A 20,482-nucleotide genomic window follows, 5' to 3' on the forward strand; every position below is an offset into this window, starting at 1 on the left:
CTCACCTCATAAGCTCGAAGCTGATACACAAATGGTTTCTAAAGTAAAAGTAGTCCAGCATATGGATGACGTTGTGCGTTTGGTCCTTGTCCTTCAGTCTGAGGTGGTCCAACACCCTCACTTCCACCAGCGCCTGGTGGTGGAAGCGCTTCTTGTTCCTGATGATCTTGATCGCGACCTGGTTGCCGGAGCGGTGGTCCAGGGCCCTTATCACTTGGCCGAAGGAACCTTTGCCGATCACTTCCAGGATCTCGTACCTGTAGGCTATGTGGTCGTGGATTTGCTGTGGATTAAAGAAGAATAAGTTTTTCTATTACTTAGTATTAAAGGAAGAGAAATCCATTTAAGAAAATAAATTATCTTCCCAAGAGAATTTCTTTCCCCGGAGGTCCGATGATATCTTCTTAAGCTTGAGTTCAGTCGTAAGAAGTTGCGTGCATAATATTATGAAGAGGCGAACCTAATTATGTCCAACGATGGACTAGAATCAAGATAATAAATTATCTTCTTCTTTGTCAGCCCTTGATTCTAGCCAAGTTATGGTAAGTTTGGAATGTTAACTTGTTCATTTGCCTGATTTTTGTCTATCTTTGTGACCCTTGGATGATTTAAATGCTTGTTACCCCATTATTGGGTTGAAATGGATGAATTAATTTACATAAAATGGCTTTTTTGTTGCAGCAGCAGATAGACGACATCAAACAAGTCACGAGGAGCCGCTGGATAGTCACACTAATATTATAAAGGAGAAAGTTTGTATGTGTGTGTGTGTGTGTGTGTGTGTGTGTGTGTGTGTGTGTGTGTGTGTGTGTGTATGTTTGTTACTCCTTCACGCAAAAACTACTGAACGGATTGGGCTGAAATTTAGAATGGAGATAGATTATACCCTGGATTAGCACATAGGCTACTTTTTATCCCGGAAAATCAAAGAGTTCCCACGGGAATTTTAAAAAACCTACATCCACGCAAACGAAGTCGCGGGTATCAGCTAGTATATTATATAGCCGCAGGATACTTACTTTATTATAACTGCCGTTTTCATCATCAAAACCGCAGTTGTTAGGCAGGTTAGACCGAGCTTGCACCTTGTTCGCCTCCAGCCCCAGGAACCAGACTTCAGGGTACTTGCGCACCTCCGTCCGCTCCCACTCCGTCAGTCTTTCGCTGTATACCTTCAGGATTTCTGAAAAAAGAGAGATTCTGATTGTATAGCGATTCCCAGGAGAAGTTTTATGGTACGAATCAATTAAACCTACAATACGGTATTTGCCTATGTCAAAAATAAATTATTTCTCAGTGATTACCTATTTAATAATAAAGGATCTTCCAAAATACGTAAAATCCAGGCCCTTTGTTAGATAATAACCATTTTAAATTACCGATTAAACTAAAAAAGCACGTCAAATCATTGTGACGTCACATGCCAGTATTTCATAGAAGCTCGCATACTAAGCACGTTTTGACGTTTGATAAAAAGAGACATACGCATAATACAATAACTGCCTGATTTTAATGCTCAAGTTTGTACATATATTTACAGCCAGCGCTCCAAGCGGAAAGGTTGCGAAATTAAAATCAATGGTACTGAATTTTTAACTTTAAATCAATACTGTTTAGGTCCATTTTACTTTGACGTTTATTTTGTTTGGACTCTCGAATACCTACTATCAAAATTGGTGAGAAGTAAAATCTTATACTACTACTACTACTGAATAGGGTCTAACCTGCATTTGAGAAAATAAATAAATAAATTACACGGCTTTGTGAATTGTGGCTTTGCATTCTTGTAGGAAAATCGCTTCTAACCTCTAAATATATTTTCTGCCGGTTTCCGCAGTGTTAGCAGCTCGTCTACAAAGAGATCAGGCGGCGGGTTGCACGACGCGGCCCGCCCTTGACCCGCCCGAGATTGGGCCCTCCTCACCCGGCGACTCATCTCGAGCTTTATTTCAAGATCCATTGTTAATTTTATATAAAAAATTACGTACCTTCTAATTCATATGAAACTAGCTGATGCCCGCGACTTCGTTCGCTTGGATTTAGGTTTTCTGAAAATCCCATACAACTCTTTGATTTTACGGAATAAAAAGTTGCCTATCTAAATTACCGGGACGCAAGCTACCTCTGTACCAAATTTCATATATAAATCTATTAAATGAATGGGCCTTTAAGAATCCCGTGGGAACTTTTTGATTTTCCGAAATAAAAAATAGCCTATGTCCTTCCTCGGGCATGGCTTAAACTTCCAAATCTCTTATGGTCCAGTCACCCTGAGGCTCACAAATTCAGGCGTCGCGGCATCAGGTGACCCCCAACAGAAGAGAAGAGACATTTTTTGCTGAAAGTATTTTTGATCCCACTTGATAACCCGTAGGGACCGGACATTATCGATCTCTGGATGGAGATTAACTGTTTAGTGGGGTTGTAGGCTTCACCCGCATATACAACGTCAAAGAGCAATATTATAGCTGCCCAACTTTACTGTTTTATTTACTCAGGCGTCCTGCAAATATATGAGAATGATGTTATATGCTCTGAATGTGGGTTATTCTATATTTTAGAGTAAATTTTAACGCGTGAAACCAGGAGTGCTAGGTGCTAGCTATAGTCTTCGGCCGTGGCTAGTAAGTCCAGCTTACCGGTAAAGTTATGCCGCCGAGCGTTTTTAACCCCCGACCCAAAAAGAGGGTTGTTATAAGTTTGACGTGTGTATCGTGTATCAGCTGTCTGTGGCATCGTAGCTCCTAAACTAATGAATTTAGTTTTTTTTTTTGTTTGAAAGGTGGCTTGATCGAGAGTGTTCTTAGCTATAATCCGAGCAAATCGGTTCAGCCGTATGAAAATTATCAGTTCTTTTCTAGTTACTGTAACCTTCACTTGTCAGGGGTGTTATGAATTTTTAATTTACACTTATTCATTTAGCGCTCCTACGCTGTGTTAGAGCAAGTTGGACTCGCGACTAAACTGGTTCCTTACCATCGTACTTGATCATCATATTATACTTTTAATTTTTAACCCCCGACCCAAGAACAGGGGTGTTACAAGTTTGACGTGTTTATCTGTGTATCTGTCTGTGTCATCGTAGCTCCTAAACTAATGAACCGATTTTAATTTAGTTTTTTTTTTTGGTTGAAAGGTGGTTTTTTTTTAATTGATAATCCAAGAAAATCCGTTAAGCCGTTTGAAAGTTATCAGCTCTTTTCTAGTTACTGTAACCTTCACTTGTCAGGGTTGTTATACATTTTTAATTTACACTTGTTCATTTAGCGCTCCTACGCTGTGTTACCCATAATCGATTTAAAAAAATCGGTTGAGAGCAAGTTGGACTCGCAACTAAGGGTTCCCTACCATCGTACAAGATCATACACTATTGATTTTATTTAATTTATAATATGGCGGCCATTTAAAAAAAAAATATTATTTGTTGTTATAGTGGCCATAGAAATGCACACTCTGTGAAAATTTCAACTTCATATCATATCTATTACGGTTCGTGACATATATAGGCCGCTGATAGACAGACAGACAAACAGAAAGACAGATAGGCTGTAGAGGCTTTGCAATTGGGTTCCTGTTGCACCCTACGGGTACAATACCCTAAAAAAACATACAGCTTCAACGCCAAGTGCATAAACCGTCTCCGTACTGTCGTGGGTAAAAAAACCTGATTAAAATAAGAACGTTAATTTTGCTGGCAAACTACTAATTAACAAAATAATTCTGGTAATAGCGGGCTTCCCTGGCTCGGCCCCGTCCTTGACCCGCTGTGAGATGAAGCACTCCCGTGGGTCGTGAAGTCAATCTCAGCTCTTAATGATATGACTCTGACTAGTTAATGATTCAGGCTTTTGTTACTGGGTCTAGACCTAGCATCGAAGTGTTTTTAGCTTACTGAATACAAATCTGAACTCATTTCCAAGCTAGACGCTAGACCGTCTAAAACTATTTATTTATTCACATCTAATTGGAACGGCATGCAGTGCCATTTACACTAATTAGATGATTAATGATAAATTATATATCATACAAACACGAGACAAAATACGAAATATAAAGATAAAACAATAAAGGATTATGAATTTTGAGTGTACCATGTTAAAATTGAGCCAAAAATTTATGATTTCGATCACTGAATATAAACTTGAAGTCAACAAACAAATTTAACAAACTTGAAGAAAACAACCTAAAACCAACTATAAACCAACTATTAAACTGTGCTAAAATTGAGTACAAATTTTGTGATTTCTATCAAATGGTACAGTTAAAGTTATAACAGTAAATTCCATCAGTTTTTGCTCCTCCTGTAAAATTTAATTTCATGCAATTAAACCATTTTGTTTGCCAGCTCCCCATACTTTAAGTATGTTTGGTACCAGTTGGTTAAACTTAAGTAGGTTTAACCTATTCATCCAAGGGGTTAACCTGTTTATTCACGCCTAAGGCTACTTAGGTGGTTATACCTACATTTAATACAAGTGTAAATTAAAAATTTATAACACCCCCGACAAGTGAAGGTTACAGTAACTAGAAAAGACCGAAAAGACCTGATAACTTTCAAACGGCTGAACTGATTTTCTTGGACTATTCCGCGCCTACGATCTAAAGTATCTGAGGTTTCCAAAACATCATTTTCAAATAAATAATAATTTTATTTAGGCAACGTCCATCTTGACAGCTTGACATTTGTCAATTGACATAATATTATGAACCTAACGGTCATCAAACCTTCTTTTCTACAAGAAAACTAGAAAAGAGCTGATAACTCTTAAACGGCTAAACCAATTTTTTTGGATTATAGCTAAGAACACTCTCGATCAAGCCACCTTTGAAACAAAAAAAAGTAAATTAAAATCATTTCATTCGTTTAGGCGCTACGATGCCACAGACAGATACACAGATACACACGTCTCATCAAACTTATAACGCCCCTCTTTTTGGGTCGGGGGTTAAAAACAGTATTTGTCTCCAATTTTGAAAATTGTAAATTGTCTGACTGTTACTAGTCTTGTCCTGCCCTAGTGTTTATGTAAAGTACCTATTTTTGAGTGTTTAGCAAATCTTCTGACGTAAGCTATATTTTGAGCCAATTTCTGATGACCGAACCTAGTTGTCGCTAGGTGCAACATTGTACATTGGTAAAAAAAAGTTTCACTGCAGAAACCTGATAATCTGAAAAACATGATGAGCCTGAAAGTCAGAGCGAACCCGATACAAGGGATTATTACAATGTCACTTGAGAAAAAAGCTTTCTGAAAAAATCTCGCGGGAAAATCTGTCGAGTGACCCGCTTTTCAGATCAACACGCGAAATAACAAGACCAGCACTAAGTACAGTCAGCATAGAATTTGTTTCTCAGGTAATAAATAACATTGTTTCATTGATTTAAATAAAACCAAATATTCTGAAATCAATTTAAGACTCCCAAACGTCAGTAGGTCATCATCATCAACCCATCGCCGGTTCACTACAGAGCACAGGTCTCCTCTCAGTGTATAGTATAATATGATATATGTAGTATGTATGTAGTGATAATATGTTTCTAGAATCTCGAGCTTGATTGCATCGAGCTCGATTCGTTAACAGGGCTCTCTCCGTCAGTTACCTACTCCATACAATGAAATCGTAGTCAAGTCCATGAAATTTTGCAGACATATTCTAGAAACTAATATTTGTGCCTGTGGTGCTTTAGATTTTTCTAAAAATATGAAGTTTTAAAATTACAGGGGCTCAAAGATTTGTATGTGAATTTTTGAGACCGCGTAACTTTGAAACCGAATATTTTAACGGAAATCTGGAAAACCACAGACATAGATATTAGTTTCTAGAATATGTCCGCAAAATTTCATGGACTTTGGTTGCTTAATATTCAAATGAAATTGGAACTTCGTTTGTATGAAGCGAGTGACGGAGAGACCCCTCATATTCAAATGAGAACTAAACTATGTTTGTATGACAGAACCGCGGTTAAACAAAGCCCGAATACTTTCATAAAATCTACCACATTTACCTCACTTATTTTCATTCTACCACAATTATACCTACATTCCTAACATGTTTTTAAAATGAGATTATTTACGCAAAAATCTTCTTTCTCATGCTGACTGTACATCATACAGAAAATCATGACTCGACGATTCATTGTATTGCATGAAAAGATTGAAGTATGTAGCAGGATTTAAAAAAAAAATGCTGATAAGTATAATTAATTGGAATTTATGTCAACCAGTTTACTACTGACTGATATTGGTAACCTTATTTAGATATTGACAATCTTTGAATGAGGAATTCATTGGGAATTCATTTTGTAAGCGGGGATTGCATTTTCAGTTACCATTAAATAGGTATTTTAATTAAAAAAAATTACAAAATTCTTACTTCATTTTGCGCTTTAGATATTTAAGAGGGCTCTCTCCGTTACTCGTTTCATACAATCGTAGTTCCAATTTCATTTGAATATTAAGCAACCAAAGTCCATGAAATTTTGCAGACATATTCTAGAAACTAATATCTATGTCTGTGGTTTTCCAGATTTCTGTTAAAATATTCGGTTTCAAAGTTACGCGATCTTAAATATTTTCATACAAATCTTTGAGCCCCTGTAATTTTAAAACTACATATTTTTAGAAAAATCTAAAACACCACAGACACAGATATTAGTTTCTAGAATATGTCTGCAAAATTTCATGGACTTTGGTTGCTTAATATTCAATTGAAATTGGAACTACGATTGTATGAAACGAGTGACGGAGAGAGCCCTGTTAATATTTTTCGTTGTGTGGTAATATATTCTAGGTACACTGTACCTACGAAGTCTCGTGAAACCCGCGAATTTGTCCGTGTGGATTCTTTTCAAAATTCCAATATTTTCCGAGATAAAAAGTAGCCTGGCTCCGCCATGTGATTGAAGGAACAACCAATAAATACAGATACTAGCGCATTTCACACTGCAGTTACCAGATGAAGCGCTTATAAAACTGTAATATTATTAAAGTTACGAAAGTGTCATTTATCTCGTGTCGATTAAGTCGATGTTGACCCAAATCCGGGGATCTGGCGCATCGCAGGTAATGTGTGACGTGACAAAGTTTAAAATTATATCGAGTACCCTTGTATTTTCAGGCATTACCTTCAGAGACCCCAGTTATTTGTCTAAAAGGTTATCTATACTAATATGTATTATAAAAAGGTAAAGTATTTAAATGCAAGTTTGTCTATCTTGTAAGTACTTAGGTATTATTAGTTTAAAGGGCAGTGGAGATTATGGAAACACAAAAAGTGCTAGGCAGGCATCGGCATAGGTTTTGTTCGAGTTTCATCAATAGATACCTACTTCCAAAGTCCAAGCTTGTTTTAGTTTTTTAGGCACTTAGGGTAGGTACCTATCTATTCTACTAATGGTATCTGGACGAAAACTGAAAGGGAATTTTTGAAACTTTCATTAAAAATTCAGCAAATTTTAAGGCTTTGGAAAGTTGTTTTCAGAACGGCTATAACGTGGAAAAAGCTTAGGCTGGACACACACAGTAGGCTACTATGGCCCCAGAGTCTAACTTATTATTCTGTGGTACCTACTACCTACTAGCACATCATATTTTAATAGTACCAAAGAATACTTTATCTACATCACAAATTCTGAATTAAAAAAAAATCTTTTTGTTTATTCAGTTCGAAGTGTGAAGGGGATCGGGTTTAGTCGGCGGATTTTTTTTATCATTTTGCGGAATTATAATTATCATGAAAACTATGAGCACTCTACAAACTCAGGTTATTAGTCGGCGGTTTTTTTATCATTTTGTGGAATTATACTTATCATGAAAACTATGATCATTCTACAAGCGACTTTCGGACTTTCTTGAAGTCAAAATGCGTCCAGCCTTATAGTGAAAACTGGTGCACGAAATTGAAGTACCCACACACACAGCGCTGAATGTAGTGCAAATGTATTCAAAGCAAACAGAACGTAATATGAACCCCTTTGGGTGTACCACGGCCTTGAATGCCTAAATGCCGCATTTTCATTAAAATTAAATAATATAAAAACCAACCGTGCCTATTTTTAAAACCTAGGATGACGTCACGCAAGTGATTTATGGCCAAAATCTAAATATGTAAAAAAAATTCAAAAGAAAAATAAAACCTACTTGAAAATTTCACTTGAAAATTTTTTATTTCACAATTTTTAGTGGCCCCACTGCACTATGATATGCTATGCCTAGTTAAAACCCTACTGTTTATTAAGCTATTACACTGATCGCCAGCAATTTGCTCTTATCCATTGAGGAGTTCTGTTCTCCATCTCCGAAGATATTCATCAGATCTTCACCAATTTTATATGGCACAACCTCCACAGTATACCCTTTCAAAAAAAAATAATTTCCAAATCGGTTCAGGGGTCTTTGAGTAATCGGGGAACATACATAAAAAATTAAAAAAAAGTTCCCGACGAATTGAGAACCTCCTTCTTTTTTGGAAGTCGGTTAAAAAGGAAAATTGATTTGAACGCTGATTGACTGACTGACTGATTGATCTATCAATGCACAGCTGAAACTACAGGACGGATCGGACTGAAAGGCATGCAAATAGCTATTACGACGTAGACATCCGCTAAGAAAGGTAAAGTAAAATACAGGTTTGAAGTATTGTAGTCCACGCCGACGAAGTCGTGGGCATAAGCTAGTCTAAATATAATAATAAATAGGCTTTATTGCTTACTTATTGCTAGTGACAAACATACATATGTTATAAGTAAATTAAATCTATAAAAATTAAAAAAAACTAACAATAGCAATAGGCCGCAAACTCAGCATGGCCGAGCATTGATGGCAATGCTCAGCGCTGGTTTTCAGTTTGCTCCAAAAAAATATTAATTAATTAAATAAAAACGCACCGCGCCCGTTGCGTTCCCTGCTTATTGAAATGAATACAGTACAACCATCGATGTAGTACAACCCAAAAAAGAACCTAAAAAACCGTACAGTAGTAAAAAATATAGTACAGTAGTAAATAATATACTTGTAAAAGCAAAAGCTGACTGACTGATTTATCAATGTGACGAACGACTAAGCGTGCATCATAATAATTGACACAGAGATAGCGTGCATCCCGGACACAGATTAAGGCAAATTTTTATCCCGGAAAATCCCTCGAGATTGTTGAAAACCTAAATCCACGCAGTCGCAGATGTCATCTTCATCCCGGACACAGATACAGGCAAATTTTTATCCCGGAAATCCCTCCAGATTGTTAAAAACCTAAATCCACACGGTCGCAGATGTCATCTTCATCCCGGACACAGATATAGGCAAATTTTTATCCCGGAAAATCCCTCCAGATTTTTAAAAACCTAAATTCACACGGTCGCAGATGTCATCTTGTAGTGCCGTTAGCCAATAACCACATTTGGATGGTCGCAAGAGACACTATATCCACTGTCCACCAGTGGAAATCCATCGGTTGACGATTAAGAATTTTATCCTCATACTATTAAAACCTATAGGTTTACTAGCTAACGCCCGCGACTTCGTCCGCGTGGATTTAGGTTTTTCGAAATCCCGTGGGAACTCTTTGATTTTCCGGGATAAAAATTAGTCTATGTGCTAATCCAGGATATTATCTATCTCCATTTCAACCAAATCCGTCCAGTGGTTTTTGCGTGAAGGAGTAACTAACATACACACACACACACACACACACACACATACACACATACACACACACAAACTTTCGCCTTTATTTATAATTATTAGTTTGAAGTGTGATGTGATTAACAGTGACCTCTTTCCCAGTATCGTTCTCAAAGGAATGAAATGAACTCTCGGAAATGTCGAGAAACCGTTCGATTAAGGGTAGCAACTCTTACAAATACCCTTCGGGCAAGTGATAGAGTGTCCCGTCCGACGCGGACGGTCCGGCCCGCCCCTGACCTGCGATTTGCGAATCCTTAGAAAAGACTGCCGCTAAGTGCGATCTATTCATTCAGCTGTGAAAGAAGTCGTGAATAGCCACATTTTTTTCTTTTCATTTGTTAGTTGTCCTGAAATGTAGGCAAATGAATGATAAACCGACTTTTTTTCGTTTAAAAATCAGTTATTTTCATATTTCAAAAGTTCAGTATGAAATTGTCCGGCACAAAGTCCAACTATATCGTAAAGCGAGAGCATAAAAAACCGAGCAAGTGTGAGTCGGACTCGCACATGAAGGGTTCCGTAATTTTTATTTTAAATTTTTATTATTTTATAGTTATAGAGGCAATAGAAATACATATCCTGAAAATTTTGATTCTCCTTTCCACTTTACAACCTCTTACGGCTTACGAAATAGGTACTGCCCGCCAATAGACAAATGGACAGACGAACAGCGAAGGCTTAGTATATGTCGTGTTGGCATCCTTCGAGTACGGTGGGTCCTAAAAATATAGTAACTATAACTATGATCCAGGCAATAATGCTTCGCAGAGTGGCGGAACCTCACGGTTAATTAATATTAGATCCTTAATTAAACTTCTCTATTAATTGTCTTTCAAACAGTATCAAGTTGGCGAAGTTGTTAAGACAAACGTAAGGCTTAGGCACAATACAAAGACAGTGAGAACTGTTTTTCCAATAAAGACCCACTTTATTGAACAAAGCGCAAAAGTAAACTAATTAAATTGTGATCATCGAAAGGGAAAATTGGAAAATTATTGGGAAATTTAATTGGGTTGGTGTGGCCGAGTTGCGACAGCGTACCAAATGTCAATTTATTTTGCTGAAGTAAGTAACTTGTAGAAAAGTGAGTAACGGAATTTTGATAGGATTATTTTTTGGACTGAAACTGCCGGAATATTGAAAAGCCCTTAGAAATAAACAAAATAATAGATTTTGTTTATTTCTAGGGCGCTCCTAAATCGATGGAATAGCCAGTGTAATTTGGGATGGTATAAGTATTCTAACGCATATATATGCAAATCTGTTCAGGCATTTAGAACTTATGGTGGAATAAACAAACTCACATACATACCTACATTACATATTATATGAACCCTGAAAACACTTCTTTCGAAGGGCAACTCCAGCCTCCGTGTTGTTGTTGACCGGGCCCGAGGGCCTTATCGGAGCCTGCCTCTATGATGATATAGACTTACCTCAGCGACTCGCGACTGCGCCCGCTGTATTGTTACTAACTGGGGGCCCGGGGCATTCGCCGAAGACTGCTTTTGTCATATAATTACCTGAGGGTGTCAGTGCCGTGACGAGTAGGGAGGTGTTGCGCGTTGTGGTTATCGTCGCGAGGAGGACTCGCGACTGCGCCCTCCGTTGTTGACCGGGGGCCTGGGGCCCTCGCCGTAGACTGCTTTTGTTGTATATACTTACCTGAGGATGTCAGTGCTGTGATGCGAGAGGAGGGGAGTTGCACGTTGTGGTTGTCGTTTACCGGGGTTTTTGTTGTTTACCGGTGGTCCGAGGCTCTCGCTGGGGCCTGCCGCTATCATACTATAGACTTACCTGAGGGTGTGAGTGCCGTGACGCGTGGGGAGGTGAGTTGCGCGTTGTGGTTATCGTCGCGAGGAGGACTCGCGACTGCGCCCTCCGTATTGTTGTTGACCGGGGGCCCGGGGCCCTCGCCGGAGCCTGCTTCTAGCTGCAGCTGAAACAAACACACTTTATATAATGCCTTATATTTAAACAATAGTTTAACGTAGAGATAACACTGCAATACTTGTGCAATATGTGTATGTTTTGGAGGATGGTAGATACACAGAGTACATTGAATATGAGGTAGTGGTACTATGTCATCGGTTTACTGGAAAAACTCGTCATGTAGAATTTACAACTGCACTTGCTTTTCCTGAATGTGTAGGAGTCAGGGAGTTTTTATTCACGTGATGCTCAGTGCATGCTGCTTATATCAATATTGATTTTTGTACACAACTGATTGAACACTACAAATTGTACACAAAATGAACAGTTTTAAACATACAACTCTGACGTAAGTCGATCATATTTTAAGATAAGAAAAGAAGGTAACTAGGTAATAAACAGGGTAACAGGGTTACTTAAGTAAGTATTTACACCTCAGACCAAAATATAGGTTGTATCAATCAAACAAATCCAATTAATGAAACTTCATGACAAATCAAAAAAAAAAGCATTTCGCTTAATTTCCCCCGAGCTCAAGCCACTCTCATTCGTATCTTAATTCTTAATAGTTATTACCTGAGTAATATCAGAGTAATACCCAGCAGTAATCAACAAAAACATATTATTTTCTCGATATTTTCCCATTTCGGCTGCGTGATTTTTCGTTTGAAAACATGCTGATGATAATATTTATGTCGGTAGGTACTTACTTATTAATGTCGTGGAAAAATTCCGTATTCGTTATATCTATCCCGAATAGGTGCCGAAGTTTTTTAAAAAGAAATTCTCACATAATTGCTGAATAGCAAAAAGATAAAAGCATTTATATAAGGTACTAGTTTATGCCCGTGGCTTCGTTCGCGTGGATTTAGATTTTTAAATATCCCGAGGGAACTCGTTTTCCGAGATAAAAATTAGCCTATCTTACTCTTCGTCCTTTCAACTGTCAACGCCAAAAATCAAGTCGATTGGTTGCTTAGTTAGGGTGTGAAGGAATAACAAACAAACACACTTTCGCTTTCTAACTTTCTTAAAAGTTTTTTAAAAATTACGGTTACTCACCTAGTCATAAAAACTATGAGAGCTTATAGTTACGAACCGCTTTAAATATCTAGGCAGACCGTAGGCTAAAATCATAACATTCTTGTCTACCTTTTATAGGTAGGAATTTGTCCCAAATTGTATAATAAAGGTTGAATGAATCGCCTCCCTAAAGCCCTAATTACCTGATCCCCTTGGGGAAGCGGTGCCAAGTAATGGGTCCCGTCTACCATAAAGGCGGTTTACGATTGTACCGGCAATAAAGTTCCCTGCCTAACGAATGTGGCCCGAAAATAAGAAAACGGTGAAAAGAAAAAGATAAAGTCAAATGAAATCAGCATAAAAAGAAAATTGTACGCGCTATGTCAGTAAGTATAATTTAGTTTGAACTTTTTTTTTATCTAAAGAAACCGGCCAAGTGTGAGTCAGACTCGCGCACCGAGCGTTCGGTACTCGGGTATTTTTCCGACATTTTCCACGATAAATCAACAACTAGTATGCCCAAAAATAAATTGGTTAACTTACTTTGAAATTTGAAAATACTAATTATTTGTTTATGAACACAATATTAATTTTTTTTTTATGTAATCACAAATTTACGGTTTCTGGATTTTTCCCCTAACTTGTGTTATATTCAAATTCAAAAGTGCTTTTGAATCGTCAAAATAATCTACCACTATCTATAAGACCTACCTATATGCCAAATATCATGATTCTAGGTCAACGGGAAACTATAAGGTTTTCTTTAGACGTGACAGACGGACAGACAGACAAACAACAAAGTGATCTTATAACGTCTCCGTTTTTCTTTTTGAGGTACGGAACCCTAAAAATAGTTTTATATGATTCCTGCCTGCCTGAGAGCTCTCCATAATGTTCTCAAAGGTGTGTAAAATCTGCCGATCCGCACTTAGCCAGCGTGGTGGACTATGGTTGAACCCTTCTCAGTCTGCAAGGAGACCCACGGAGCTGGCTATGGGTTGATAATGATAATGATGGTAACATTACTTTATACCGTAGAGGTCTGGATCGAGCGCGGTTCAATCTATTTATAACCATTGACCCTTGAGGGCTGCGAAGTTCATACGGCATAAAGGACGACCCTAAGACGTGACGTCAGAGGTACTTAGAGGGCAAAATTACAACGCCTTATATATTACTGCTACGTTTAATCTATACTCTATACTTACTAAAGGTTATTCTGAGAACATTATTCTCGGATAGCTACTTATTATCACAGATTACGGAAAGATGTTATCTGTGACTATTAAGTACAATAAAAATATTCGTACGATGGTGGAGTTTGCGTAAATTGAGTCTTTTAGTATTTAATATTGTACTTATTTGTTTTTGCCATACAAATAAGAAAAGAACTCAGAATAGAAGAATTAGATTTTAGACCTTATTTTTTTGGGTTCCGTACCTCAAAAGGAAAACTCACCTTTCTCATCGTTTATTTGTGTTTGACATTTTGTTCAGTTATTATTGGCACTTGAAGGAAGGTTTTTGACAAAGTGCGATATCTACTAACAATGCATAAATAGGTGGCGCGAAAAAGGCATTGCAACGTATGTCAGACATTGGCTAGTTACCTAGGCAAGTATCTATACAATTATAGAAAAATCCGGTCAAAGTTCAATCTTCAATAGGCTACAGATAAGTAGGTAATGTAGGTATGCTCATGGATAGGTCATCATATTATATTCAGGAGCCATAAGAGAAATCAAATTGATTTTACCAAAGGTCATTCGATCTCGATAATGTCACGAGTTATTATAACTGCGGCATACTGTTACATTTTATACATTTCCTAGGAGCATTTTGGAATGGTATAGAGTGCCTAGGAATTGTATACAATGCCTAGGAAATGTATTCAATGGTCAACGCTAGGTTGCATATTTATTAGACTTGCAACGAATAGTATATTCGGCAGTATACCGAATACCGAATATTCGGCGAGGCCCCTGACCGAATAGCCGAATATTAGGCAAAAGTATTCGGCTGCATTTTAGCGCCAAAAACTTGTACAGACGTGATTGTTTCGCGCTCCTTATTAAATTATGTACCTGTTTTATGTACCAATGACTACTTAATAAATGATTATAAAAGAAATGAGAACCTTACCCTTCTAAATTTTGATTACCACAATAATTCAAATACATAGAATCCTCCATTTTTCCAATTCAGAAGATGATTATGTACCTGTGTTATGCACCAATGACTACTTAAATGATTATAACAGAAATGAAAATATGAATAAATACGTAATCAATCGATTTTAATTTTTCATTTTACCAATTATTTCTCTATGACAAAATATATTATTTAAGTATTCGGTATTCGGCCGAATAATATGTAGATATTCGGTATCCGGCCGAATATAATAAAAGCAGCCGAATAGGCCGAATACCGAATAAGTAGTAACCGAATATTCGTTGCAACTCTAATATTTATGCTTTGCCAAAACAAGCCCGGTCTTTCACGAAATTATGGTATTCTATAGAATTACTGAATTTAATACATTTCCGGTAACATTATCCATAAGCGGCACAGCGGAAATTAATAAATTCATTTCATTTTAAATACTAAGTATGTCTGAAAGTTTGAAAACAATCTCGTACTTAAGAAAAAAACAACGCTTTTCCTTACGTAAAGAAGCCTCATCCGGTTCTTTGTAAGCATTTGTAGGTAACAATAAAAAGAGAGGACTAGATACATGAAAATAAAGACGTCCGTCCGTCAAGCGTTGCAGGGATACTACGGCAACTTGCGAAGATATTTTGTAAAGTAGAGCGGGTAAACATAAAAACTTAAGAATGGCCTCTTTGGTTGCTCTCTCCGTCACTTACTCCATACAATCGTAGTTCCAATTTAATTTGAATATTAAGCAACCAGGTCTATGAAATTTTGCAGACATATTCTAGAAACTAATATCTGTGCCTGTGGTGTTTTACATTTTTCTAAAAATATGTAGTTTTATAATTACAGGGGCTCAAAGAATTGTATGTGAATTTTTAAGACCGCGTAACTTTGAAACCGAATATTTCAACAGAAATCTGAAAAACCATAGGCATAGATATTAGTTTCTAGAATATGTCTGCAAAATTTCAAGGACTTTTGTTGCTTAATATTCAAATGAAATTGGAACTACGTTTGTATGGAGCAAGTGACGGAGGGACCCCTCTTAACAAATTAAGGGCGCCTTCTTTCACGCACAGTGATGCGCTGCGGCCACGCTGCCACTTTGCGTCGAACGTACCCCTAGGCTGCATTCTACCGTGAATAATTGCAATAAGTTTCTTAAACGCTAATTACAGAAAGATTGCCAATTACAGGTTATCTCAATTTCAGCAAGTTTTAGGCCATTTTGTTTGGAAATGACTTCAGAGCTACGATTATCAATATTCAGTGATCGAACTCGCGAATTTTGGACTCAATTTTATCACAACTTTAAGCGGTTTTGTTTGGAAATGACTACAGAGCTATTTATATTCAGTGATCGAACTCCCGAATTTCGGACTCAATTTCAGCAAGTTTTAGGCCATTTTGTTTGGAAATGACGTAAAGTTGTATTCAGGGATCGAGCTCATGAACTTTGAGTTCAAGTTTAGCACAGTTTTAGGCTGCTTTCTTTGGAAATGACTTTAGAGTTGTATTGAACTCACGAACGATTGAACGTGAAAAAATTACACAATTTTGGTGGTCGCCAACTCTTCAGTTGATTTTTTAATATTTGGCCTAGACCAATCATCATCATCATTATGATTAACCCACCGCCGGCTCCTACAGTGCACGGGTCTCCTCTCAGTGTTTGTGATTTGTTCATAGTCTGGCACGCTCGCCAAACGATCGGCAGACTACACAAAGCTAGTCTGAAGAATGTGCGTGCCCGGGATCGAACCCCCAACCTCCGATTGGTAGGCGGACTACTAGGCTATCACAGATACCCAGACCAGTGCTTTGTCCTATCTGTATACAAAGTTATCAAACACTAGCTGATACCCGCGACTTCGTTCGCGTGGATGTAGGTTTTTAAGATTCCTGTGGGAACTCTTTGATTTTCCGGGATAAAAAGAAGCCTATGTGCTAATCCAGGGTATAATCTATCTCCATTCTAAATTTCAGCCCAATTCGTCCAGTAGTTTTTGCGTGAAGGAGTAACAAACATACACACACACGCACACACACACACACACATACAAACTTTCTCCTTTATAATATTAGTGTGATCTACGGTATCGCATTGCACTCACAGCAGGCCTCGGCGGCGGGGCTGTGTCCACGCCCATGTTCCCAGCACCAGTAGCAGCACAAGCACAAGCACTATACACATGTCATCACTGGGTTTGTCATGGGTGCTTGATAAATAGTTTTTTTTTTTAATTTCAGCCGCGAGCCTGCGGCCGCCCGTTTTCACCCATCCTCGGGTTACTGAATGCTGAAATTGCGATAGTGAAGGAAAGGTATCGATGTTTTTTTTTTATCGTAATCATAGACTGTTAAGTGTGTAACATGCGATGTAAGTAGGATTTTTTTAAGTGTTGTTACGCCATAGATGAATATCTTTTTGCTTCCTTCTTGTTTGAATCAACTTTAAATTACAATCACTGGAGGATTTCGAAGTTCAGTCCCTACAAAGATGTTAAGATGTATGTCTGTCTGTTACCTTTTCGGTAACGGCTTATGCGTTTAATCGATTTTGATAAAATATAGTACAAAGATAGCTTGCATCCCGCAGTAAGACATTGGCAATTTTTTATCGCAGAGAAAATCGAAGAGCCAATGTGATTTTTAAAAACCAAATCCTATATCGACGAATTTGTCAGCATCATCTAGTTTATAACAATTGCTTATTATGCATTTCTTTCAATAATATACCATAATATTATTTACTTACTTGTTTAGTTTTATTCTGGTTATTTCTGAAGGTAACCATCGTAGGCAAATCTACACATAGTTTTAAAATCTCCAAAGCCATTCCGAAATAGTTGTATCTAGAACCCTTCAACTAAAACTAGAGCAGTGTGATTGATTACATTTTTCCTAAGTATAAACTTTTACTAGTTTCGAAACTATCGATAAATTAAATTCTTTTTCAACATCACTACACCTCTTAAGCCTGCGCGCGCCGCCACCGCTCCGCACAGCCTCACACCTTCATCCCGCCCACGCAATGCATTTGCGACCTTAACCTCTTGTTTATAAAGTACCATCTTCCTAATTCACCATCTGCCCTTCATTTCGGGTGTATGGCCCAAGTTACAAACGCTTCACTGGATTCACGCTTCGTTATAAATGTCAAGTTGTTCTAAAAGGTCACCTTTTCATTTCATTTGGCCTATTCACATGATAGAGCACTCTTGAATATATCTTAAAAATGAATATAAAGACAAACTCGTTCATTTTGCTCGCAATTTACCGACATATAATTAATTTAATCGTTCACTAGATGATGCAAATAGATCCGCGTCATCCGCGTGAATTTAGATTTTGAAATATACCGTATATTTTTTTTTTTTGATTTTCTGTGACAAAAGTAGGATATATCCGTTTCAGGGATGCAAGCTATACCTGTAAGTACTAAATTTAATCAAAATCAGCTATATGGATCTACTTAGATTAGTTATATTTCATTAATTGCAAAATTGTATGTAGAAAGGGTTTACAAATTACAAAAGTCAAATTATATTATAATCTGCCATGCAATTTAGCACGCAATTTTTCAGTAGTTATTAGCCTGCTACCAGTTCATGTTCGATCCAGTACCTACCTTGAATATACGAGGTTTTGAATCTCTTGGAATTACTGCCGTCATACGTCTATATCACGCGATATGTCTGGCCAAGGTTTTACTGGATATAAGACACCCTGTGCAAAAAAACAAGCGAAAAGGCAGAGGCAAATCGCTCATGACTAGAACGCGTCTTCGAGGGCGGTGTAGAGGGGTGATAACATTCCCGTACATAAGCACTAATAGCTGTTCCATGGTATGCTTTTACAATGGCGGCACGTCAAGTGGTGACGTCACCGACAGTCGTCAGGGATCAACTCTCAGCTCGCGGGCTATTTTTACGGCTAGACGGAGGGTAGTAGGTAGGCAATCGTCATCATCATCATTATCAACCGATAGACGTCCCACTAGACATAGGTCTCTTGTATTTAACCCCCGACCCGAAAAGCGGGGTGTTATAAGTTTGACGTGTGTATCTGTGTACCTGTGTATCTGTCTGTGGCAACGTAGCTACTAAACTAATGAACCGATTTTAATTTAGATTTTTTTGTTTAAAAGGTGGCTTAATCGAGAGTGTTCTTAGCTGTAATTCAAGAAAATCGGTTCAGCCGTTTGAAAGTTATTACAGCTCTTTTCTAGTTACTGTAACCTTCACTTGTCGGGGGTGTTATAATTTTTTTATGTACACTTGTTATTCTAAGTAGCTAACACTATACTTTTTGATTGCCAATTGTTTGATTTGTAAAATAATAATGGTGATAAAACTTAGAACAACGAGCGAACCAAACGCGTCCAGGTCGGTGAAGAGTCAGCAACTAACTCAGACGGGTATTCTTCTTAATATCACCATGTACCTTTAAATTATGTTCGTGAATGGTCGCCCTTAGAAAGTCAAATTTAGGACCTCTACTTACCTCTGAATATATAATTTCAAAAGAAAATGGCCGTTTAGTATAACATCGCCACTAAGTAGTAATATCCCAACGACCTTTGCTCTCATTAAAAAAAAGAACGCAGAGCGTTGTAGACCCTACCTTTTAAATTTTACAGGAATATTTCAGTTCACATTTTTTTCTTGAAATATACTTTGAAAATATACTTTGTTCAGAGACAAACTGCTTTTTGCGTAGGAAGTATAAATAGATAGTTTAGGTAAGAGAACGCCGGCAATATGAAACGTATAAGTGCCTACAATATAATTAGGTAATCCTTTGAACTTGGCCTCTGTACAGGCTTGACATTGAATCACGTTGATACTGAAACCTTACGAAGAGCAAGTACGGTGAACTAAGCACTATAATTATACGAGGTAATGGTATAGAACAGGACTATGTCGTCTAAAGTTAGTTATTGGAGTTGCTGGACCCAATGAATTCTTTCCTGGAATGAATAATTTCATTAATTCCAGTCCTTTATAGGACGAATTTAGGTGTGATTTACTTAAATAAGACTTCGGCCTTTTATTCGTGGATCAAGCACGGCCAAGCACCTGGACTTTTTCGGAGTGATGTGCGTTTTGGCAGTCAATAAAAACATCGTGAGGAAACTTGGCCTAAGAATTCTCCACAATGTTTTCAATGCCGTGTGTATTCTACCAATCTGCACCTGGCTATGCTGAACTAAACCCTTACTTAACTTCCTTCTGAATCGAGACCCATGCTCAATAGTGGGCCGGTAATAAATTGAAATGATGATGTTAATACAGTCTTCATATATTGCTCAAAACCCATGAGTCAAAGATTAGCAAGCTGCAGTAGCAATGAGCAAGTCATGTCTGTCGTAGAATCTACTGCTGATGGTGCAGACGTGTTCTGAAGTGGAAAACACGTACCAGTAAGCGCAATGTAGGACGACCTCCAGCCCGCTGAAGCGGTAACCTGGAGACGGTGGCGGGAAACGACTGGATGAGGAAAGAGGAGGACCGTGTTTGGTGGCGTGCTCTTGAAAAGGCCTATGTCCAGCTGTGGACGCATACAGGCTGATGGATTGGATTGACTCATGAAGTATACCTCGTTCTTCATCCATCTTATCCCTTACCTACCCTATGTCTGTTAACATAATCCGACAAATTAACAGGGCCTATTAGGGCCTG

The 20,482-nt window shown here is 37.9% G+C and overlaps 1 protein-coding gene across 2 annotated transcripts in view; it reads right to left on the bottom strand.

Moving 5' to 3' along the window:
• Window positions 1-20,482, bottom strand: part of LOC123864705 (dual specificity tyrosine-phosphorylation-regulated kinase 2) — a 39,328-nt gene that overhangs the window by 17,578 nt on the left and 1,268 nt on the right. The window contains exons 1-4 of one of the 2 annotated variants that reach the window (XM_045905330.1): window positions 16,913-17,070; window positions 11,484-11,625; window positions 1,020-1,183; window positions 6-283 (exon numbers count right to left, since the gene is read on the bottom strand). In XM_045905330.1, coding sequence (XP_045761286.1) covers window positions 6-283; window positions 1,020-1,183; window positions 11,484-11,625; window positions 16,913-16,948 — 620 coding nt within the window. In that variant the 5' untranslated portion in view covers window positions 16,949-17,070. Of the gene's footprint in view, window positions 1-5; window positions 284-1,019; window positions 1,184-11,483; window positions 11,626-16,912; window positions 17,071-20,482 lie in introns of those variants that run through there. The other variant, XM_045905335.1, reaches the window with a different exon arrangement.

The sequence above is a fragment of the Maniola jurtina genome, chromosome 1 (assembly GCF_905333055.1).
Source record: "Maniola jurtina chromosome 1, ilManJurt1.1, whole genome shotgun sequence".
NCBI classification, from domain to species: Eukaryota; Metazoa; Arthropoda; class Insecta; order Lepidoptera; family Nymphalidae; genus Maniola; species Maniola jurtina.